This window comes from Caloenas nicobarica, chromosome 10 (genome assembly GCF_036013445.1).
Source record: "Caloenas nicobarica isolate bCalNic1 chromosome 10, bCalNic1.hap1, whole genome shotgun sequence".
Lineage (NCBI taxonomy): Eukaryota > Metazoa > Chordata > Aves > Columbiformes > Columbidae > Caloenas > Caloenas nicobarica.
Genome location: NC_088254.1, coordinates 8,699,870 through 8,722,629, shown reverse-complemented (window position 1 = coordinate 8,722,629; position 22,760 = coordinate 8,699,870). Strand labels below are relative to the sequence as shown.

The 22,760-nt window shown below is 37.4% G+C and overlaps 1 protein-coding gene across 6 annotated transcripts in view; it reads left to right on the top strand.

Annotated features, from left to right (window-relative positions):
- The window catches only part of RNF111 (ring finger protein 111), a 55,626-nt gene that overhangs the window by 14,836 nt on the left and 18,030 nt on the right, over window positions 1-22,760 (top strand). For all 6 annotated transcript variants that reach the window (XM_065641428.1, XM_065641424.1, XM_065641423.1 and 3 more), the window contains exons 2-6: window positions 6,018-6,913; window positions 16,679-16,805; window positions 18,237-18,400; window positions 20,954-21,151; window positions 22,074-22,393. In XM_065641428.1, coding sequence (XP_065497500.1) covers window positions 6,018-6,913; window positions 16,679-16,805; window positions 18,237-18,400; window positions 20,954-21,151; window positions 22,074-22,393 — 1,705 coding nt within the window. The remainder of the gene's footprint in view (window positions 1-6,017; window positions 6,914-16,678; window positions 16,806-18,236; window positions 18,401-20,953; window positions 21,152-22,073; window positions 22,394-22,760) is intronic.

The following is a 22,760-nucleotide window of genomic DNA, read 5'->3' as shown; positions in this document are numbered from 1 at the left end:
GGTGAAAATGAAGAGCAACCTAAAGTGAAGAATAGTGCAATAAAGTTTCAAAGTATGCACTTGTTTTGCTCATAGTGGAACTGAATATTGGATATTTGTGGTTTTGCTACTTTGCATTATGCAGGTTGTCCCCTGCTTGATAGGAATGAAATGAATAGGGCATGACTGCCCCTTTTAGCCTAACAAGTGGAGGGGTTTTGTGCACTGCTCAGTGAGTTCTTTATTTTCCTTGGAGCAGGGCATGATAGCAGTGAGATTTGATCTTCACAGGATTGTGTTGGGGGCACAGCTTCTCCAATGGCTCCAAGTCCTCTGTCAGCCTCCATGGCATCAGGGTCACACGTGAGTCAGTCTTGTTTGGCTCTTTGCTCTTGAGAAAGGGTAGTAGTAGTATGCAGGTTATCTCACTTTTGCTGAAGGTCTTGTACAAATTTTGTAAGCTTTTTCATTATTCCCTTTCTTGGTATCTTGATTAATCTGATGGAAGAGCCTTGCCAAAAGAATAAAAATGTGTCTTTTTAATGAGAGGAAAGAAACAACTGTTGGTGTTCCAAAATACAGCTTGTGCAATGATTTCATTCACTGTTTCTTTCTTTGAGCTCTTGATAGCCATGTTTGCCAGTTCAAAAAAGTACTGTGGTAGGAACAGTATACACAATGTAAGATTTCTTTGTGCATACCAGACATCAACAGTGCAGTTTTCTTATGAAGATAACTACCAGGATTAGCTTATCAGAGTAAAAATAACGTTAGAAGTAAAATCTAATAAAAGCCATGTATTAGGGAAGGGAATTAATTTTAAAAGTTAGTCATGAGTTCAGTGAACATATGCAAAGAAAATAAGAGGACTGAATAAAGAAACTACCAATGCAACTGACGGGAACTTCCTTTCTGAGACAATCGTAAATATCCTCTTGCCTGATATCTTTCTACATATGGGCACTTGGGCTGGGTACAGTAGTGGTCTAAGGTAGCACAGAATTTTTGTGGAAGTGGAACTGCTGTGTTCTTTCTGAGATTATGATGGCAGCATGTTCCGTAAGCTCTTGGTAGTCTCGAGAGCAGTTGTATAGGGAAGAATTGTTGTTTGCACTGGCCTCTGGGCTCAACGTTACTGGATCGCCGAGTTGCCTGTGAGTGCGTTTAGGGTCTGAGTGGTGGAGAGGGCATCAGACAAGGGGAAGTTACTGGGTTTGTAATGAGAGAGAAGCAGGAAATCGAAGATGGAGAAAATGAGGAAATAGACTACTAACTGATTTGTAAATGAAGCATTTTTTGTTCACTGCTTTTCATCAAGTTGGCTTGAAGTCTAGATATTTGGTGAATAAACTCTTTGGCTAGCTGGGTTGAGGTGTGTGTATTACACTAACAGGACAGAGACCAGTAATTTGGGGTTATGTAAGAAGCATATGCTTAAGATAGGCATTTTCTGCGAAGTGGTCGGTTGGCCTTGTGTCAAAGCACTGTGTACTTGCTAGAGCCAAGCTTGAGAGAATTGATCAAAGTGCTTTATGACACCTAAAACTGAGATTTTTTTTTTTTTTCTTGAGGTTGAAGGGAGTCAACTATATTTTAAAATGTAACTGAAAATACATTTTCAGAGTAATGACGTATTAGATTACATGTACTCATCAACCTAGTTTACACCAAAAAAATTGAGTTAATGCTGTGTAATGAACCATTTCACTGTTTTATAGTGCTTTAATGCTATCATACTTTTTGATTGCTAGTAATGAAATTAATTCTTAATGAGAAAATACTTTGCTCTGTCTTATAACTCAAGGTGTTCTGCTTTTATATGTGAACATATGCTGTAAAGATCTCAAACTTTGAGCTTGTTTTTTTTGACTTAACTATTTTGAGGGACTTCCCCAGTTTGCATGAGTTTTCTTGCACTGCTGTGTGCCTTGGCATGATTAATATCAAAGGTCTCTTTCATGTGTGACATAAATGGATAAGTGTCATGTACAATTCATGATTCTGAATCAAGTTATACACTTCAGGGGGAACTTAGAATGATTATTTATAGTTTTCAGGTAGCTGTCTTAACAGTTCTTCATTGAGTCTTTACTTAAAATGACTTAAAAGAAGATATTACCCTATTTTTCCTCTCAAAGTCTTGATTTTCTAGGTAATAGGTAAATGTTTTGATTAGGAAGGAAGAACACTAATGCTGAGTGAGCATCCTGCTGCTTTTTGGAAAAGCTTGAGGACTACTTTTAATTAGAGGGAGATTTTGTATGACATTCTAACTGTTTAACAGCAGATTATCTCATTCTAATGAGTCTTAATTATTTGCATAATTTTGTAGTCTATCTTAAACTTTGTCTTCTGTGTAAAAGCATTTGACTTACATGTAGTATGGATATTTCTTATGCCTAACCACTGAAAATACTTAAAATGGATTGGAATCTAGTTAAATGGTAAGGTCTTCTTCCAGATTCTGTCTTTCTTGTCAAGTCTTCTGTTCAAAGGTTTGTGATAGCACTTCTAAATAGTGAACGAATTGATTGTCATTGTTGATTGCTGCCATTCACTTCAAAAATATACTCACGTTTTAGCTGTTGTATAATTTTTCATTGGAAGCCAGCAGCCCTCCCATATGTAAGCAGTCCCTCAGGCTCTGTATTCGTTAGCAAAAAAAAAAATGAAGATTTCTTGATGACTTAGTTGAGTTACTGCAGACTTTTTCATGGTTGTAAGACTGCAAATATACAAAATGTTTGGAACAGAGTTAGCTGGCTATTTTATCTAGGCTGCTTTTTGGAATAAAACTAAGCTAGTAAATAGCGTTTCAAGTGCTCTGGTTAGTTTTCACTGTGTCATGGTTTAGGTTTTTTGTCATCTTACAGTAGTTTGAGGTTTCTCAAAGTGTAAAGTTTCTTGCTTTAATATTTTTGCTGTAACTTAAATAGCTCTGTCTGTATTTCAGAGCTTATACAAAGATAATCATATTCAGAATGCAGAACTTTCATACTGATGGAGATTTCCACACTAGAGTTTAACAATAAAACAGAGGGGAAGGGGGAAAGCACTCCAGTGCGTAGAACTGAGTCCATTGTAAACCAGCCCCTGACTGTGCTCACATAATGAGGAAATGTTCAGAGTTTTGTTTCCTAAGAAAAGTTCAGAATTAAATGTAATTGTTCCCTTTATTTATCATGTTTAAAGGGTGGAATACTATTGTGTATAGGCTGGACACATAGTATATAATGTTAAGTTATGATTCCTTGAAGACAATAAGCTCCATGAATAAAATAACTTTGTCATCTTTTTTTTTTTTTCAAAGGGAAATATTTTGTGGATTTTTATTTTTATTTTGAAACTTGTGACGAAATAGGGGGTTTATTGTGGGAGGGGCTGGCTTGCTTTTGGACTGCGGAAAAGATTGATTAGGTGTTGCGTTTCTGTAAGACAGTGGTGCATAAATAACAGACCAAAAATACTGCCTTAAAGGTGACCTCGTGAGGGTGAGAAAAAGACCGTGTACTGCTTGTTCTCTGTGTGCTTATAACAGGTTTGAATTCTGATTTCATGCCCTCGTTGTAAATTTTATAAAACGGAAGTCTCGGTCTTAATTTTTCCAAGGAAGGATGGTGCATGTATGTGAGGCTAAGTGCATGCATAGGGAGGAGCATGTGAGAGCTGGCATTTTCCTCACGAGCAGAGAAAGGTAGATGTCAGAATTCCACAGCTTTAATAGAGGCTTCTTTGTTTACTACGTAGATGTCTTACACTCTTAATGTTCATTCCAAGTTTTATTCCAGTTTTGCAACTTCCTTTTTTCAGTCCTAGAGAAGAGGGTAGCCTTATATAGTACATGCCACTAAAACTTATTGCAATAAATAATTACATATATTGTCCAGGATTCAAGTGTCTTCCATTTAACACTTGAAAATAAGAACTATCTCCTACTGTGGATTGTGCTCTGATGAAGTGAAAGTAAGAATCTGTCCTCCTGTATTCACAGACAAGAGGAGGTTTAGTCCCACTTGCATGCAGTTAGCTTTTGACCTACTGATGTAAAACATACCTATCTACTGTAATTCCAGTAGAAATCAGCAACACTTTCTTAGTTATAACAGCGTATAGGCCTCACATTTAACAGTAATTGTTAAATTTGTAGGATTATAGGTGAGAACATTCAAATGGATCTTCTCAGCTGAGGTTCTAGGATCCACATGATTCTTGATATCCAGAAAGATCTGGTGAATTTATGGCTTCTGTAGATGTTAGTACTGCAGCATACATGCTTTGTGCAAAATTTTTATTTCAGATTACATCACTTGAAGAATTACTTTTAATTTTTTAAGGTTAGGAGGAGAATGCAGGCTGCCAGGGATAATGTGTAAGTTTATACCCATTGCAAACTGAGATAAGTCATTCTTCCGGGCCTGAGAGGAACAACAAGCTCACAGCTGCTCCTGAAAGCATCATCAGCTTGTGAAACAACCTCAGAGTGGTTGAGTTGACTCTGTTCCGTAGTCTCAATCTTGTATTGATTCATTCTCTTGACAAAATAAACAAGAGCTTTAAATATTAGTGCCTGATGTAGCAACACATTAGCATTTTGAAGAACTTGAAGGTACAGGCAGAAGATTATGGACCTGAGTAGGCAATGCTACTTAACCTGCCGTAAATCCTGCTGTTTCTACCTTAGACTAATTTTTTAATGGCTTCAAGCATATTCCAGCTGTGCTGTCTGAGGTAGAATTGCACATGTTTTTCTTAAGCAGCCTTCTGGTAGTTCAGCACAGCCTGCAGTGAGCCAGGTAGAGCTGTTTGTGTGCTTATGTGATGAACTGGGTTGGTGTCTGATTTGGTTGGGAAATTTGTTTTTCAGATGGGTCAGCTCTACATTCCAGTTCAGTGCATAAACATTTATTCTAGAAGAACATAGGAGGTGTTCCTTCAAACAAGTGGTGAGGGAGGGAGAAAAGTGGGAATACTACTCTGTTTAAATAGTACAAGTGTCAAATGTCTATAGCCTTATTCATCTGAGGCACCAAAAAGTGATATTAGTTACAGTAAAAAGTGCTTCAGTGGTTATCACAGTGTGAACCAAATTCTGCTGTCACTTTTGGGAATTTAAACGCAAGGCAGAGATGCCAGATGAAACAGTTTGAAGGTGAATATGTTACTGAGGTTGCTGTTGCCTCTGTCTCTCTCTCTGAGTAGTCTTCCAGTACAGAAGTTTTTCTCTGAAATAGCCTTTGACGCTAATGTAGCATTGTATGTTGACAGCCTAATATTTTGACAGTGAGGGGAACCTGCCTAGTACCAACTATTAAGGGAACATGTGAGATATCACAGTATCTGTTGCGGGATAAAGTCAGAGGCAAGTGGACTGAAAATAGCTTTGTATGCCACTCCATGCTATTCATATGTGGTGGGTTTTTTTAAAGAAACTCAAGGTAATAGATGAATTACTTTACCCCCAAATAATAAGATCCTAATCTTATCCGTTTTATTCCTTTTCATGTCAGAAAAGAACCATAAATCCTAAGTAACTGATTTTTATAGCTCAGTTGTCACCATACTGTACCATGTATTGTGTTCAGGGTATTTACTATCCATATGTACAGCTATAGGGGAAGATGTGGGCCTTCTTTAAGCACGTAGTTTAGTTGATGGCTGTTGGAGCTATTTAGCTGAAACTTATGTAACTTCTATAAGCAGTAGCCTGTAAAACTCTAATGCTTAGGCATCAGTAAAACAAGACATCGTCCACGTATTTTGCAGGTGACATACATCAATACTTGCTCTGTGGAAGTGATGATATTTTCACTGACTGTAAGTTCCCTTCAATGCAAGTTACAAGAGTTCTGTCTCAATTCGAAATTACATTGTCAAGCTGTATTCTTAATATTATGAAACAGTTGTATTTCAGTTACTACTGTTTTGCTTTTCCCATGGCGGGGTAGACTTAGTAATAAATGACTTTTCTCTTATTTCAGTTTTGCTGTGGAAAAGTCTGATGCTTCTTTTTATTGATGCATATCTATTTTTATTTCTAGGCCTTTCTTAAAACTTCCCATGTCTAAATGGACTCCTGAATGTAATATAATTTATACTCTAGAAGCGGATATGAAGAGTGAAGTTCCTTCTGATGCACCAAAGAGACAGGAGAGCCTGAAGGGGATCCTCTTGAACCCTGAACCTATTGGGGCAGCCAAAAGCTTCACTGCAGAAGTTGAGATGATTGCCAGTAAAGTAGGGAATGAGTTTTCTCACTTATGTGGTGATTCTCAAAAGCAGAAGGACATGAATGGCAACCATACAGACCAAGACAAAAGTATCGTGGTGCGAAAAAAACGCAAGAGCCAGCAGGCTGGTCCTTCATATACTCAAAATTGTCCTGATAAAGAAAGCCAAGGAATCTTAGGATTAAGACAGCATCTAGAAACACAGAGTGAAGACAATGATTCTTCTTTTAGTGACTGTATCTCTTCGCCTTCATCTAGCCTACATTTTGGGGACTCCGACACAGTAACATCTGATGAAGAAAAAGATGCTCCTGTAAGGCATCCTCAGGCAGTGTTGAATACTACAAGTAGAACTCATAGTGCAAGGTCACAAAAGTGGCCTCGGACTGAGGCAGACTCTGTTCCTGGGTTATTAATGAAAAGGCCCTGTTTTCACAGCAGTTCTTTAAGAAGACTTCCATATAGGAAGAGATTTGTGAAAACAAGTTCATCACAGCGGACACAGAACCAAAAAGAACGAATTTTAATGCAGAGGAAAAAGCGGGAAGTGTTAGCTCGAAGAAAATATGCTTTACTACCCAGCTCTAGCAGTTCCAGTGAGAATGATCTCAGTAGTGAATCTTCTTCCAGTTCATCCACTGAAGGAGAAGAAGACTTATTTGTGTCGCCTGGTGAAAACCACCAGAACAGTACAGCTGTTCCTTCAGGTAAAACTTTATTCCTGAGATACTTTTTGTTAATGAGCTTTATCATGTACAATATGCCGGTTTTTGTAAGTGCTTTGGAGCAGTTGTTTTTTGTGGTTTTGTAGAAGTTATATTACAAATAGACTTGCTGTAATCAACGTGAATATTACACCATAAATTCTTGTTGGGAAAAGTATATTCAGAGCTTCCAGTAAAATTAAAACAATGTAGAATCTTTGATGTAAAGGGTAAAGTTAATGGTTTCTAAACAATGTACTGGAAGGTTGCTGAGTCTGATAAGTCACATGCTGTGGAGTTGCCTTGTGTTTTTTTAAGCCGTTGAATTGTATTAAAAATGTATCTATTATAGCTTTAACTGATTGTTGGAATAATAATTCTGTCTGCTTTCAGAATGTATAAATATCTGCTAATACACAATTAACTGTGCCTGACAACTTAAAAAAAGATAAAAATAATAAAATGGGTCATTGTGATAAGAGCCTAAAACAGGATTCAGTTGAAGGTAGCTTTAGTATTGCAAGATTAAAAGAAAATCCTCAGTCTTGGAGTTGTGGAAAGCACAGTATTTTACATACCAAATGTTTTACCCAGGTAAACTCAATGCAATAGTCTTGCAGTTGGTTTACATAGGTGTTTCTCTAGTATGTCTTGACACAGTATTTGAGGGCATGCTTGAATCTTTGGAGTGGGAGGTTTTTTGGAGTTTCTTGGTTTTTTTCTGGTTGGGTGGGTTTTTTTAGGTTGTTGATTTTTTTGTGTTGTGGGTGGTGGTGGTGGTGGTGTTGTTTGCACCATCTACCAATTTTCTCGGACTTCCTTTCATCTTAAATTTGCCAAGTGAAAGGCAGTGCTGAACTGGGATCAGTGATGTTCACAATGTTGTACTTGTGCCTTCTGTTTATCATTTCAGCTTTTTAGAGAGCATAGAGAAGTAGATAGATAGAATGCAGTGTAGTGTTAATCTGTGCAGCCATGTTTTCTGCCTAGTGACAAGTGTGGTTTAGGAAGTGAAACCATATCTCAGACTGTGCTGATCATTCCCCTAAGAAAAAATGCCTGAAAACACAAGGACAGGTTTAAAAAAAAAAAAAGTGTAGAGTTTCATGTTAGGGCAGGATTTATACTTGAACAGAACCAGAGTACTGAAAGCTATTGCTTGTTATCTAGTGCAGAGGAAATAATTTGTGTGTTGTTCTGTAATGTACTGTTTAAATACAAGAAGTAAAATTTGTAATGCAGAAGTGTAGTGGCTAGAGATGTGTAAATAACTCTGAAACAGAAGAATTATTGCACAGCCTTAATTATCTTCATGCATATTTGGGGAGTCAAATGTAATTTTTTAAACCTAAAAAAGTTACATTTGACATGCATGTTCAAGCATATCAAAGGCTATGATTTGTAAAAATTCATTGTATGGTGATATGCATACATTCATCTTCAAAACCAATTTGGGAAAGTACCGTGTTAACGCTTCTGTTTCTGGGTTAATAGTTTCTTTTCATTTTCAGAGAGAAAGGATTTCCATGTAACTGTAAAATGATGTAGGACCATTAACAACTCTCTTGCCACACAGAGCACCATGCAATGGTGAAATTGGTATATGGATAAGAAAATGTAGGTTATGACTTCTTGGGCAACCAACTGATTCTAACCATGATAAATGCATTTAAAGAGAGAGTTTTCAATAATTTTTTTTTTTTAGTCTACTTGAACTATTAAAACCTACTGCCCTCTTTGAACACAAATTCAATTAATACCACTTCTGTGCTTTTATTTCCCTTGTACTGTAGAACAAGTATTTCCACAGTGAGGCTTTCCATAGGCATTTCAAAAGAATCTTTTTGGAGAGAGATCTCTTTAAAAATTGATGCAATGGTCAGTCAGTGTTCAAACTGTTCAGGTAACTTCTGATAATTCAGTGATTCAGCTTGATGTTATTTTTATGGTAGGAAAACTGAAACTTGCAGTTTGTTTCATACAGTTATGTGGAAGAGTGCATTATCCAATGGTTTAATTTTTATACTACTGGAAAAGCACACTTAGTTCATTTTTATAATTATGTTTATTCTCGTGTCGTGAATGAAAAATTGATTAGCTCTGCCCCAGTTAATTTGAGATTAAAATACTGACATCAGTTGTAACTGAAATAAGGTAAGCTTTAAAGAACGTGTATTGTGGTGGCTGTACTTCACCACTAACACTTGCAGTGAGCTGAGAAGTAATTCTGGCTTAAAGTATGTGAATATTATGGGTTTTTTCCAGTGGAAATATGTATTGATGGGAAGGTTTTGAGCATTTTATTTACATTGCAGATAAAATGGGAAGCTGTGCAGATTTCCTGTATAAAAGTATCCTATTTTTAGTAAAAGTATGATTAACACTTTATATACCTTTCTGCTGTTACATAAGGCATTTCTGGTTCTTGAGCTAATTAGGGCAGAAATGGGGCCAGCTAGAAAAATAGCTATGCAACTTCTCTGTATAGTGAGCAAGCATGATGGTGTTTCTGTACGAGGAAATAGTTGTATTGCTAGTAATGCTACACTAGCCTGTTAATGTTAGGGAGGAAGTGTTTGCTCTAGAGTGGCATGTCAAGGTTATGTAGGCATGTGCTGAAATTACAGTGTACTGAAGGACAAAGAACTGCTAGGAATATGAGGTTTGCAGCATATATGTAAAAGTAATAAAGGATAGACTCAAGAAAGGAGGAGAATAATCATCAGAAAATAAAGTTAAAAGATATGGTAATAACAGTTTTTAATAAGCAGGCATCAAAGTGATTAGTCTTGTAGCCTACTTAATAGCAATTTGTATTGAGGATATGTCACAAAATATTTCTTTGCTTCGAATGTTGACATTTATCTAAAGATACAGTGCATTTAAAGAACTAGTAAATTTAATTAATGTGTAATATTCTGAAAAATGTTTCTTTCTGATTGTTGTGAGAAATTAAAGTAACAGATCTTTTTAACCAAGTAAGTGTTTAGTCGGTTAGTGCTTGTAGTTAATAAAAGTAATTTTGCTATTTCTGGAAAATTATATGAATGGAGATCTATGTGTGAGGTTGGTTTGTTTGTTTACAAAACCTTTATCAAAAAAACCCCAAACAACACTTTATCAGGTTTTTCCTACTTTTCCTTTTCTATCAGGGTATCAGCTGTTCTTCTGGTGGAACTTTGTGCTGTGGGAATGGGAAAGTATTGAACAAGTATGAAATCCTGACACCTGTGAATAGGTTATATTGTTTTACCGTTTGCCATAAAAGGCCGTTGTCCTCATTAAATCTGGGCTGACCAGATGAAGCTCATTCAGGAGACAGAGGAGAGTTGGGGCATAAGGATGATGGTAAAACAGCTGTGTAGTTTAGTGATTCAGTTACGGGTGAAGGTGCAAGTGCTTTCAGGGGTATATACTCCAATCTTTTGCACCAGAGCACAGGTTCCTAAGCAATTTGTCTGTGTTTGAAAATTTCTCCCATCATGCATATCTACTGGAAAGTATATTCCAAATAAGTCTCGCTACAGAAAAACTGTTACCTTTTAACCTGGTGTCACCCAACACTAAGGGGAAAGGCAGGTTCTTTTCAGGATACTTGGCAGAATGATGATGGCACTAAACTGTAGTTAAATTGAAGTTTTGTTTTCTTAGCAGAATATTATGATTAGCATAGCACAGAATTTATTATGAGAATGGCACAGGGGTTTTACAAGGAGAATCAATATAGTACAATATATAAGTAGCGTAATACAGAATTTATAATGTAACTTGTAATTTCTAGTTACCTGGGTCTCTGTGGATCAGGTAAAATCTTTACTATGTGGTTTGCTGTATCAACATAACAATAAAATCATATAAAAGAATATGTGTTACTCACTGGGTCCCTGGAGGAAGTGGACAATGGCGTGGGTGTCCCTGGCTCTGGGGAATCACAGTTCTCACCGTCCAGCAGCAGTTCTGGTCCAGGTTCCCACTTAGGTCTTCTAACTGCCAGATTTTATAGGCAGTGCTCTGTGTGCTGTTATGCTCCCACGGGGGCATCAGGAGCACCTGGTTGGCCAGGTGCCCGTGACCTTCAAGGCCAGCAAGGAAGGGAGTAATTGTCCTGGTGCCCAGGAATCTTCAGTCTGATAGGGAGGGGACAGAGAAGTCTGTTTGGTTTGTCTGCCTGGTTCTCAGGACCTTCAGCGCCTGAGAATGAGGGGAAAGAGAACACGTACGTGACCGGCTTGCTCCTAGGCAATGGCTGCTTGCCTCATAAAATGGCATTAATTATGCTAACTGTATTACCAGGGTTGGGAGCAGGGGGTGCTGGTCACACCTAGTTCAAGAAGTTTGAAAGTTGAAGAAGGGAGTGCTCATTAACACTAGTAGGATATCATTATTTTATCCATTTCAAGCTGAATTACTATCCAGGTAATTAACTCACCAGCACGAGGTGCTGTAGAGGCACATAGTACCAGCAAGTTCAAAAAGGGTTTAGAAGCACTTACTGACAGCTGTCCCTGAGCAAGGAATCAACAAGAAAGTGCTCTCTGACATTGTCGTGGATGCTGGGTTGTGTGAGAGGCTTCAGTTACAGATTGTACCCTGGATTTTCTGCTCTGACTGCATAGTTTTGCCATTTTGCCTCAGCCAGGCCTTGGTCTGATCCAGTGAAAGCTTGGAACTCAAAATAAGTTATCTCTGTCCCTGGAACTTGGCTGCTTATTTTAAATGTTTTCACTTATGGCTTGATCAGACTGTCTCATTTGAAACTGTGTATTGTAAACCTCCTTCACTACCTTACATGTAATATTTAAACAAGTTAAACCCCATGTTAATTGCAAAATAGGTGTAAAATATCCCTCAGGAAGGACAATAATCAGCCAAACATAAATTTGGATATTGTACTAGTGTTATTTATGTCCTTGGTGGGGTACTTGGGTTGATGATGATTGATTAATCTCTGAGTTATGCCATGATCTTTCAGAGTTAAGTAATAGTATAATTATATACATTATGCACAGAGTATAATTGTATCTATTATACATGTTATACTGTGCAAAGCTTAGTGTCTTGCTTATAACTTCTGGATTATTATAAGTATTTGGTTCTAAAACTTGCTTCTCAGAACTACATGTGGTCTATCAACAGTACCTTTCAGTTATAGTTCCAAAATAATCCTACAACTTTCTGGGGAAAAGAGATCCTCTAAATATTGGACTACATTTTATTAAATTATTTTAAAAGTTATATTCTGCTTAATAAAGTACTTCAATCTGACAGATTTACTGTCTTTGTGATGTAGGGCCTGGGGGAAGGAATGTTTTGGCTTTTAAGGGATGATTATGATTTTGAGCATGTTCAAATTTGGATTCAAGCCAGTATAGTTTACACCTTCTGCTAGGTTGGCTGAGTACTAGGCTCTATCATAAACCAGGCCTTAAAGAGAGAGGAGAGAAGCTTCTATAAAGAAGTTACTGCTTATTACTGATTTTCAGCTATGTACAAAACCTAATTGCTGACTGCTGTGGATGAGTTTGATTTGTTGGGATATGCAAAACTTGCAAAATAAAATCTGTTGTTTTGCGTGCACTATAAAATATTATTTGTGGATGTGAGTAAGGGGAATAAAACAAAATTCAGTGCAAACTAATAAAATTCTTGCTGTAATTTTCAGTAAAGGTTTTGTTTTTAACCAACCCATTTTAAATGTAGAATGAGTCTTTCATTGGTAGCCCAAAGGCTAATTTAGTCACAAAGACCTAGAGTATAATTTGCTTGCTGCATTTGGTTATTCAGCAAGATGAATAAGACATGATGGAGAGAAGTTGTGTGTACCTGCAGGAGGATAATTTTCTGTTTGTTTTACAGCCATAGGTGTTTGTTATGCAGAAAATAGTACAAAATACCACTCATAGATCTGCATAACTATTTTGCTGCCAACAGTCCGGTGACCCTTCTCCTTGAAGGGAGATTACCTTCCGGGAGTATAGGATTAGTGTAGTGTACAGATTTAGCTGTTCTCTTGCAGGGTCAGTCATTTAGATGATGCATTGATGAGTAAGGTATCCATATTTGTACTTTAAGTAAGATCAAGTTTGCTTGAAGTTCATTCCAGATGGAAGATGACTGGTACATGCATAAAAGCAAATAAATGAAGTATTCTTTGCCATGGTGGACTATATAAAAACATCCTGTGTGGTGGACCACAGAGTGAAAAGTCATACTGAGAAAGATGTGCAAGTATTTTGTCATCTCGTATATTTCTGGATTTTGATTTTTTTGTTGCTTTTTTTTCCTCGGGTGTCGGTATGTTTTGTAAATTGTGCGGTACATTAGAACTGGGGTTTACTGGAAGACCAAATTCTGTTGGAATTCTGCTGTTCTTAGGAAATTCACTTTAAAAGTGTGTCAATATACCAAGTGTATTCCCAGATAAACCTAAAGGTGTAGGCACCTTAAAGATATGTTCAGCTGTTTACTGCTAATGTGTAGCCTTGGATTCACCAGATGGCTCCTAAGACTTACATATGTGGTAAATATTTGAGACATGCGAATGCCTCAAAATTCTCTAGAGCAAGTATTTTTAGAAACAATATAGCAAAACCTCTGAAAATCCATTTGTTTTACTTCTGCATGTCAGCCATTTCACTGAAGAAATTTTCCTTCTGCTTTACAGGGTTGTGCACTCTTAAAATTCAAGTCAACCATCTTGAACTACTCCCACTGACATACCAGTAAAGTTCATCTTCAGACACTAACTTAACCTGCAAAGTTACATTATGTGGAACTGCAAAACATCATGGCTTTGCTAGGAATAGGCTTGAAGTAGTTCAGGCCAGCAGACTTGAATTTTAAGTGCATTTTTCAGGGAACTTTTTTTTTCTTAGCTTTGGTACTACAGAACATTCGAAAAAGACATCTTAAATTTCACTAGTTTTTTAGTTTTGTTGCTGTTTTAATTCTTAATTGCCTTGTAAATGAAATGCTCTAACACTAGGATAAATCCCTTATGCATGTGCTTGCTGAAGTTTCAGGGACTCTCCTCCTCCACAGCTGTGGTGCTGTTTGGGTGCTGCAGCCCCTGTCCTCCTGTTGGCCTGTCGAGGGGGCTGTCCTCTGAGACCTCATTTCAACAGATTATTTCAGAGACTTTTCTTTGGTTTACCAGTCTCCATAGCTCTGCTTTGTAGGAGCTTGTCTAAATCAGAATAAGCTGGTGTGGTTTTGTTTGTGATGTTTCAAAAACTGTGTTACTCTTCCTCGTAGTAAAGTATGAGGAGAGACAAAAAAGAAACAGTAAGTCCTGTTGACAATGAAAGATTTGGTCTTCATACTACTTAGTACTGCTGGCTCTGTGGCTGATGTCTGACCATGCAAGAGCTGCTTGATGAGCATTACTTCAGTGTTGCTTATGCTGCTGAAGTTTTGCTGTTCAGCTGACTTTTTATTGTTCAAATAAATGTAATTAAGCCAGTTTGTATTGGCCAACTGTCTTAATTTGCATCTACTGTTCTCCAAACTACTGCAATGTTCTTAAAACATGTATGCGAAGTCCACATAGATGTACTTTTCACCTTGGCATACTTCTGATAGAACTCGCTCGGAAGCTCTTTGTATTTAATAGCGAGTACAAAGTTGTGTATGATCACAACTTATATTTGTAGTTTTGCTAGCAGTGTAATCTTACTAAATGCCTCACAAATATTTCCATAGTTTAGAGGAGTTGTTTTTCCGCTTCATTTTGAAGTAAGTGTGTACTATAGGCTCCTTGTATAGGATGAAAACCCGGTCAGTTTGTGCTTTTGACGTGGGAGGGCGCTATTAGAAAGCATGAGTAGTAGGAAATACATGCAGTTGAACTATATCTGTGTTAGATCCCACTTATAGCAACTTTGACTGTTTTCCTAAAGATTTTCTTTCTTATTTTGGATGTCATAAAACCTGTTCATTCAGTAACAGTCAAAATGATTTCTACAGTGAAGTCTGTAAAATCACATCTTGGCGAAAGATTTGCTTAAAGAAAGGGTTAAGTAAAATGAACTCTCAAGCCATGATGAAGGTGAGTATCTGAATAGTGTAGCTGTTCAGTTGAGAATTCCCTTTGGTTTTCATGAGATAAGCTCATGTCAGAATTTAGGTAGAGATGCACACTGAAATTACGCAGCATATGATTTTGTCCTCAAGAAGGTGCTGTTTATTTTGAGAAGTAATAATCATACTTAAATCTAAGTCTTCTTGCTTTTGCACTTGTCATAAATTTCAATAAATATTGAGCCAGAGGACTTGTGAACTCCCAGGACTACTCTCAAACTTACTGTAATTCAGAGAAGCGCATGTTTAGAAACACAGTGAGAGGGGGAAAATAGTTGGTCTTTTTTTTTTTTTCTCTCCCCTAACTGACATTTCACCAGCTGCTTGGCTAGCTGGTTTTGTCTGAGCAGCAGCTAAGACAGTTCTGTGTAAAGAAGCTGTTGCTTCTTTGCCCATGACTTGCAAGATGTCAACAGCATGAGATTGACATACTTCTGAGCGCGACGATGACTTTAGCTGCTTTTCTTTCACTTTGAGTAGTTGGCCTCTCTGTATTTTCAATTTTAACATGTGACTTTATTTTTTAGACACTGTAACTTTTTCATTTTTTCCTAATATTTTCATGCAAGTTCTGAGAATTAATTTAGTCACATATTACTTCCAGTTGTAAGAATTTGGTGAATATCAGTATTTGGAAGTATCATTCATTCCAGCTTTGAGCATCAATCTCTCTGAGAGAAGTATGACCAGAAACAAAGGCCATTGGAAAATAAGGAATGCAGCTTGTTTTTTCAAAATACAAAGATGTTGATACTTGGGTGGGGGGAAATAATCTGCCTCACCTTGTCATTGGGTAGAGCAGCTGAGAACAGTCAGTCTATACAGGATGTAAGTATTGACTTGAATGAGAGCAAATTCTTCAAGTACTTTTCTTGAGGAAATTTGCAGATCTTAAAGTGGTAGTTTGCTATTTCTAAGCTATCTAGCTCATTTATTTAGTAAGTTCTTTGGTGCTCAGTGGTATTACTATAGTGAATAATCCGTAGCTCAGTTTCAGTGTTCTAGAAAGCTCAGACTTGTTACTGTCAGTATTACAGCTGTAGAAGAGTGTCCCCTTGTGTCTGGGTATTAGGCTGGAACTTTAATTACATATCCTGAAGTGGAAATTGTTTCCTATCAAAACTTGTCTCTAAATTGATTTTGTGGGGTTTTGGTTGTTTTTTACCATTGATGGTTTCATTTTAACTTGCTCTGTCTACTGTGCAATTGTGAATGCCACTGGAAGTGTAGGTGTAAAGATGTTTCTAAAACCCAATGTATTTGTGATCATTTTGTTGTAGAAATAAAATATATTAGTTGGTGCAACATTTTTATCCTGTTGCACTGTTTAACAAGCCACCACTGCTTTGTTAGTTTAAATGTTTGTTTTTATATTAAATTATTTAATTTCATTGGTGTTATAGCTAATAAAATTCACTGTAATTGCTTCCAGTACACAGTAGAATGCAAGCTTGCATATCTTCCCCCCATCTTCTGTCTCCTTCCTTTTTTTATTTGCATATTTACAGCAGAATTGCTAATTTTAGTAACTACGTCTTGTATTTGATAGTTGCAGCCAAAGTTTTGACATACACATAGGTAGATAATTTAATAGTTCATTTTAAGTCCAGGAAAAAAACGGTCCTTTACAACGACAGCTCCTGAGATAGACGAAGTATACTAACTTCTTTCTTCCTTTTTCCTCATCAGGAAGTATCGATGAAGATGTGGTGGTGATTGAAGCATCCTCCACTCCCCAGGTCACTGCTAATGAAGAAATAAATGTTACCTCAACAGATAGTGAAGTGGAGATTGTCACAGTTGGTGAAAACTACAGGTGAGACTTGCATCTCTTTGTATTGATATGATTTTGCTTTACTCCAAATTTGCCACAAACCCCAACCCAAACAACAAAACAAACTAACCAAACAAAAAACCCCCACAAACAAAAACCAAAACAAAAAAACCACGAAAAAACCCCAAACAAACAAAAAAACCCCACACCACTCAAACAAAAAACCAAACAAAAACCCCCAAACCACAGCTTTGCTAAAGCATGACAATTCAACTAATATGGAATTGTTAAGGTGGCTGTAGTTCCTGTGTGACTAATGGGCAGAATTTTGGGGAAGCAAAGCTGTACTGAAGTGGAATTGCAATGTAAGCCAGTTGAGAAGTCTGCAGCAAGTGTGTTTTTTGCACTGCAGGAAAATAAACTGATCTTTGTGAGTTGCACAGACAGGGTTGAAGGGAATACAGGCAGAACAGAAATGTAGACTGATCTCCATGGTGATTCGTGCAGTGGGTTTTGTTTGTTTTTAGTGAAGTCATTCCCTTTTCTTCACATTTTCCTCTTCTGAATTTCTGAAGTCTGAGTACATTGTTTTTCCAAATTGGAAAATAAGAGCTGCTTGATTTATATAAATACTGGAGAGGCAAAGGTTTTTTGAGAGTGAACTGCTAAATACAGTACTGTAAAAATATTTTTCCCTTAATTAAAGACAGTATCCTCTTAACTTAAACTCCAAAGCATCATTGGTTTGAGTGTTTGGGTTTGTATTGCTAAATTGAACAGAATGGGTGCTAAATGGTACACTACAGAGGTAAAGCCATCCCTTGCCTTAGGTACAGTTGCAGGCTTGTGATTTCCTCTCCTCACGCCACATTTCATTTAAGTGTTACATAAAGCTATGTTCTTAGAGGAGATGGGGGAAATAATATTCAAGAGAGAAAAGTCCAGATATTTTGCACCTTTAGGACATTTTGGAAATTTTAATTGAAGTGTAGAAACTATCTTCTGAAAATATTCTGTCACAAATTAACATGCAAAAAGAGCTTAATGTTTACAAATTTTTATTGTCTTTACACTTCTGTCATCATTCAGACATCTGCTCTTTCAGACTGTTTTGGAGACTCTTCATTTACTATTAACAACATTCAAACATAACATCAGATATAATTGCTGCCTGACTGCACTTTTAGGGTTTCACAGTGAATTTTTTTATAAGTTACCTGTATGTATTTAAAGGAACATGGTTTCAAGACCTTTAAACTCTACCCATTGGATATTTGCCATTGTTATCTGGTAAAGGCTGCAGTAAGGTGGGTAAGTATGCATCTAGTGAATGCGGAGTAGTGGTGTATTTCAACATAACAAAAATGCTTTTCTAATAATAAAAAAACTTCAAATAACTTCTCAAACAGTGAGGGGAAGAAATTAATAGTGGCAAAACTTAGCTCGATACTTAAGGTGTTACCTTTTTTTAAGGTCTCGTTCAACACTTGGACACACAAGGTCACACTGGGGACAAAGCTCCAGTTCTCATGCTGCACGACCTCAGGAACAACGGAGCCGCAGTAGGATCTCCACAGTCATCCAGCCCCTGAGGCAGAACGCAGCAGAAGTGGTGGACCTCACAGTGGATGAAGACGGTAAGTTGCAGTTATCTGAGAAATCTCTTCCTTTTTCAGAAGCAGGATGATCACTGTAAGGGAAGTGGAATTAATTGCATCGGTTAGAACGTAGCATTCTGTGAAAAAGTCTAAATTACAAAAAAAACCCCCGTAATTTCTAAGTCTGTCAGAAAAATCCTCTTGCAAAGTTCCTTGTAAAATAAAAAGCTTAGTCATTTCCAGTGGGTCTACTAGATCTGATTTTTCTTCCAAAACAGACTTGGGTGTGTGGCTGAGGGCTGACTCATCAGGCAGAAATTACAGAACAGGTTGGAACTACTTCTTTAAAAATATGCACTTCAATACAACACTATAAAAGGAAAATCATTGCCTATGCTTTGGAATAGCTGCTGTTCTTTCAGGCCTTTGAGTAAAAATAATTTTAAAAAGAAAAAAATAACCCCAAACTAGTAAAGTATGTTAGGTTTCTGAAGCTGTAACCTTTCATTGTTTCCTAACATTAAAACCTACTGGCACTTAAGTCTATTCCTGCTGAAAAACTTAAAAGCAACTTCCAGGCAACATCAAGTTGTTGAGAGAAGGAAAAACTAAAGCTCACGTATGTTTTTCAAGGTTTATTTTTGTGGTGTTGGTTTTTGGGATTCCTTGAGTACATGCTACTGTTAATGTTTTATAAAAGTTTGGTCCTGTTGTGGTTCCATCCCTGAGTGCATTACAAGCTAGTATCTTGCAAATGTTGTATTTTTCCAGTTGTCTTGATTTTTGGAGTGTGTTGGAGAATTGGAAGGTTTGGAATTGGTGTTAGTTGTTTGATCTTTTTTAAGAAAGAGGATAAGTTGATTTACAAATTATTTTCTGTATGGATTTACTGTGAAATATCCCAACAGCTCTATGATTGAAGGGGCGAAGGCTTTAATTTACTCTTTAAACTCAAATTGTAGAACTTAGTCTTAAACTGAGGAACCAAATTCTTGTACCAAAGAATGAACTTTTACTTCTATAATGTGTATATTTAAGACTAGCTGTTTCCTCCCAGCCTGAGGAAATACATTTTTAAGATGAAGCTTCCAGGATTTCAGGGTTGTTATTTTTGGGTTTAGGCATCAAATTGCACACATGAAAATAAATGATGAAAATTCTGAATTAACACTGTCATAAGGCAACCGTGCACTTTATCATAATTTTATTTATGTCTTCAAAGATACTGATCTTAAAACTTTGCTTAGCTACTTCCATGAGCCTAAGGATCATATCTCCATCTATCTTCCTGGATTAATGTAGGTGCGTTGAAATTGAGTTTCTGTTAGCTAAGAGTTTGAGATTGACCGAGCACACTGGCTGTTACTGGTTTTGGGGGGGAGAAACAGAACTGTCTGTATTGCTGGTGGTGAGTCAACACAGCTCGCAGGGTGACTGCAACTTGTGTGGCTGCAGCGCTGCGTTCAGAACAGAGCAGCATCCAGCCTTGAGCGCGGGGTGATCGTGTATCAATATTAGGTTATACGTGTCCTATATACTTGCTGGTTTTTTCTGAATTTGAACATTAATACATTTTTCCAAAATGTTTTGCGTTAAATAAAATTAGTATATTGGAATGCCACATTAAAATCCAAAGGAATTTATATATAGGTATCGGATCATGTTTTTTTAATGTGATGAGTTGGAAGACTTTCAAGAAGGGGATATATGTTTATTCCCTGGCTCGCTGAGATATAGAGAGAAATCTTGAAAACTTGTCATATTTTATTTTGAGACTGTGTAAGAGAAGTATTTGAAGTGTCTTGATGCTTTTTTTTTTCCCCTGATATCCATGCAGACATTTTTACTAAAAAAACCCGAGCTGTTTCTGAAGATATTCCCTTCTGTGGTATCTCATCTTCCTAGTCATGTCACTGCCTTGTGAGCAATTAGAGAGAAGTTTCAAACTTACAGTCAAAGGCAGACTTTTTCAAAACTAAATATGAATCGTGCCACTAAGTATCTTTTAAAATTTTCACCTGTTAATGATTGTGTAGTAGAGAACAAGATTTATCAAGTGTTTGGTGTATGTCCCTGGATCCCATTAAATATATTGCCAACTATTACCTTTACAATATGCAAAATAAACTTGTATGTACTTTTAACAGGTCTCAAATACTGATTTAATTAATCTGCTTTTAATGTGTATTGAGAATAGAAATCAAGTTCATCTTGCTATAGCCTTTAGTACTAGGTATCTAGAATGACCTAAGTTTGTAAAGTAGTACTGCTAGTTTAGATGTTATGCTGTTCTTGGTTAGTTATCTGTAAGTTTTTCTATGCTTTGGAGGCATTAAAAAATGGTAAGGGTAATGCTTAATCATAGAGTAGTTTGCTTGTGGATTTATGAAAGATTTCAGCAAGTGTTTTCATCATAAAGTACCAAAGTAATTTAATTTCATTTCTGGTAGTGTTTTACTCACTAAATAAAACTCGGTTTGTCAGACTTGGTTGGGAATTGATTTTATAGTAATTCTTAAAATTTGAGTTGATTGAAAAAGAGTGAAACAGAATTAAAGCTTAAAGAACATAAAAGCTTTTTTGTTTTGCTAGAGCCAACAGTTGTGCCAACCACATCAGCCAGAGTGGAGCCGCAGGTGGTGAGTTCTGCTGCCAGTAGCAGTGCTGGTGCGTCTACCTCAGCGCAGGCCTCTGAAGTGGCTCCCAGTGGCTCCAGCAGCCAGCCCTCTGCAGCTCCAGACACCGCGACCAGTCTTCCCAGTGGCGCCACTGCTGGGACTTCAGCTGGAGGTACAGAATAAGAGACCTTTCTAAATTCTTGTGTTGTCTCCTGGTACCTCCTCTACCTCTTTTGTACGAGGAGACAACACGAGGGTTTAGAACAGTTTAGTTTTGTACCTTCTGGTACAAAAGAGGTAGAAGGACTCTCTAGATTAAACGACGTGAACTTTTAGTACTGAACGTAACAGTAATAAGTTGAAAGGACAGGAATCTGAAAAAGATCATTGATTTCTCCCCAAACATGAAGGAAATTGTGCTGGAGCCTTCTGGCTTTGCCATTGGAATGATTTGATTATACCTAATGAACCACATCCTTGCTTTTTGAGAAGGTAGGATGTAGCTCACAGGAAATTGTCTTCCATTGCAGCGTGTTACAGGGGTGGGGGTTTTTAATGTGTATTGTAAGGAAGTATATAGATTTCTTGAATCAGCCCTTGTAGATCACTGGAAGCACATCTATACAGATCTGTACAGATACTGACCTATAATAGAGCCGTATATACAGGTAGCATTCATAGCATCTCTGAAACATGGATGCTCTCCCCCTGTCTGCAAGTCAGATGCGGTACAAAACACTTGAGCTGGCCACAGTTGCACAAGAATTTGAGGTCTCTGCACACTAACTACAGGGACAGTCTTTCCTCCTTTCCCTGCTGATTACATGCCTTAAATTAGTGAAATAAGGTAGGTGTCAGTTTATGTCCTCTAGTGGGTCCCGTGAGTACACAACCTGAACCATTCAGTTTTGGTTCATTTGGCAGACATTGCTAGGTGTCTTTTTTTGTATCCAGTTTGTTTTTAGTTCAGATCTGGTTTTCAATCAGTTAATTATTTAATCATGAAGTAAAATTTTTCCATTTAAGGCACTGCTTTATGGTGATCAGCTTTACTGATTTCTTTGACTTCAATATTAACTTTCTTTATCTTCAAGATGAAATAAGAAGAACTGCACCTAATACGACACTGGAAACTGGCCCTCCGGCCATGCCAAGGTTACCGTCGTGCTGCCCTCAGCATTCTCCGTGTGGAGGACCTTCACAGACTCATCATGCCCTGGGGCACCCGCATACAAGCTGCTTTCAGCAGCATGGCCACCACTTTCAACATCACCACCACCACCACCACAACCCTCACCCAGCTGTGCCGCTATCTCCTTCATTCAGTGACTCCAGCTGCCCTGTTGAACGGCCTCCTCCAGTGCCTGCACCTTGTGGAGCAAGCAGCAGTTCTGGCACCACTTACCATGACCAGGCATGTTTAATTCTTGTGACCCTCCCTTTGCAATTTCAAGTTGTTACAGATATGAGAGAATAGAATAGGATGCTGAATTGTGGATTACTTATTCTCTTGTCGTGTAGCAGGCACTATAGAAGGGAACTAAAAGGAAAACTTGAGCTATAATATATGGACACAGAAAACTGAAATTTTACAGAAAGTCATGATCCAACAAGTAAGCATTGACAGCTGACATCTTCTTGACGACTGTAAGATGACAGTGGCTGTTTAAGCAAAGCAAACATACGTACCTTGAAATACACTCTGCCAAGCCATAACAGTTTTGCAATGCAAGTAATTGAGTTACTTTAAGGGAAGAAAAAAATCAAGTCTAATGATCTGT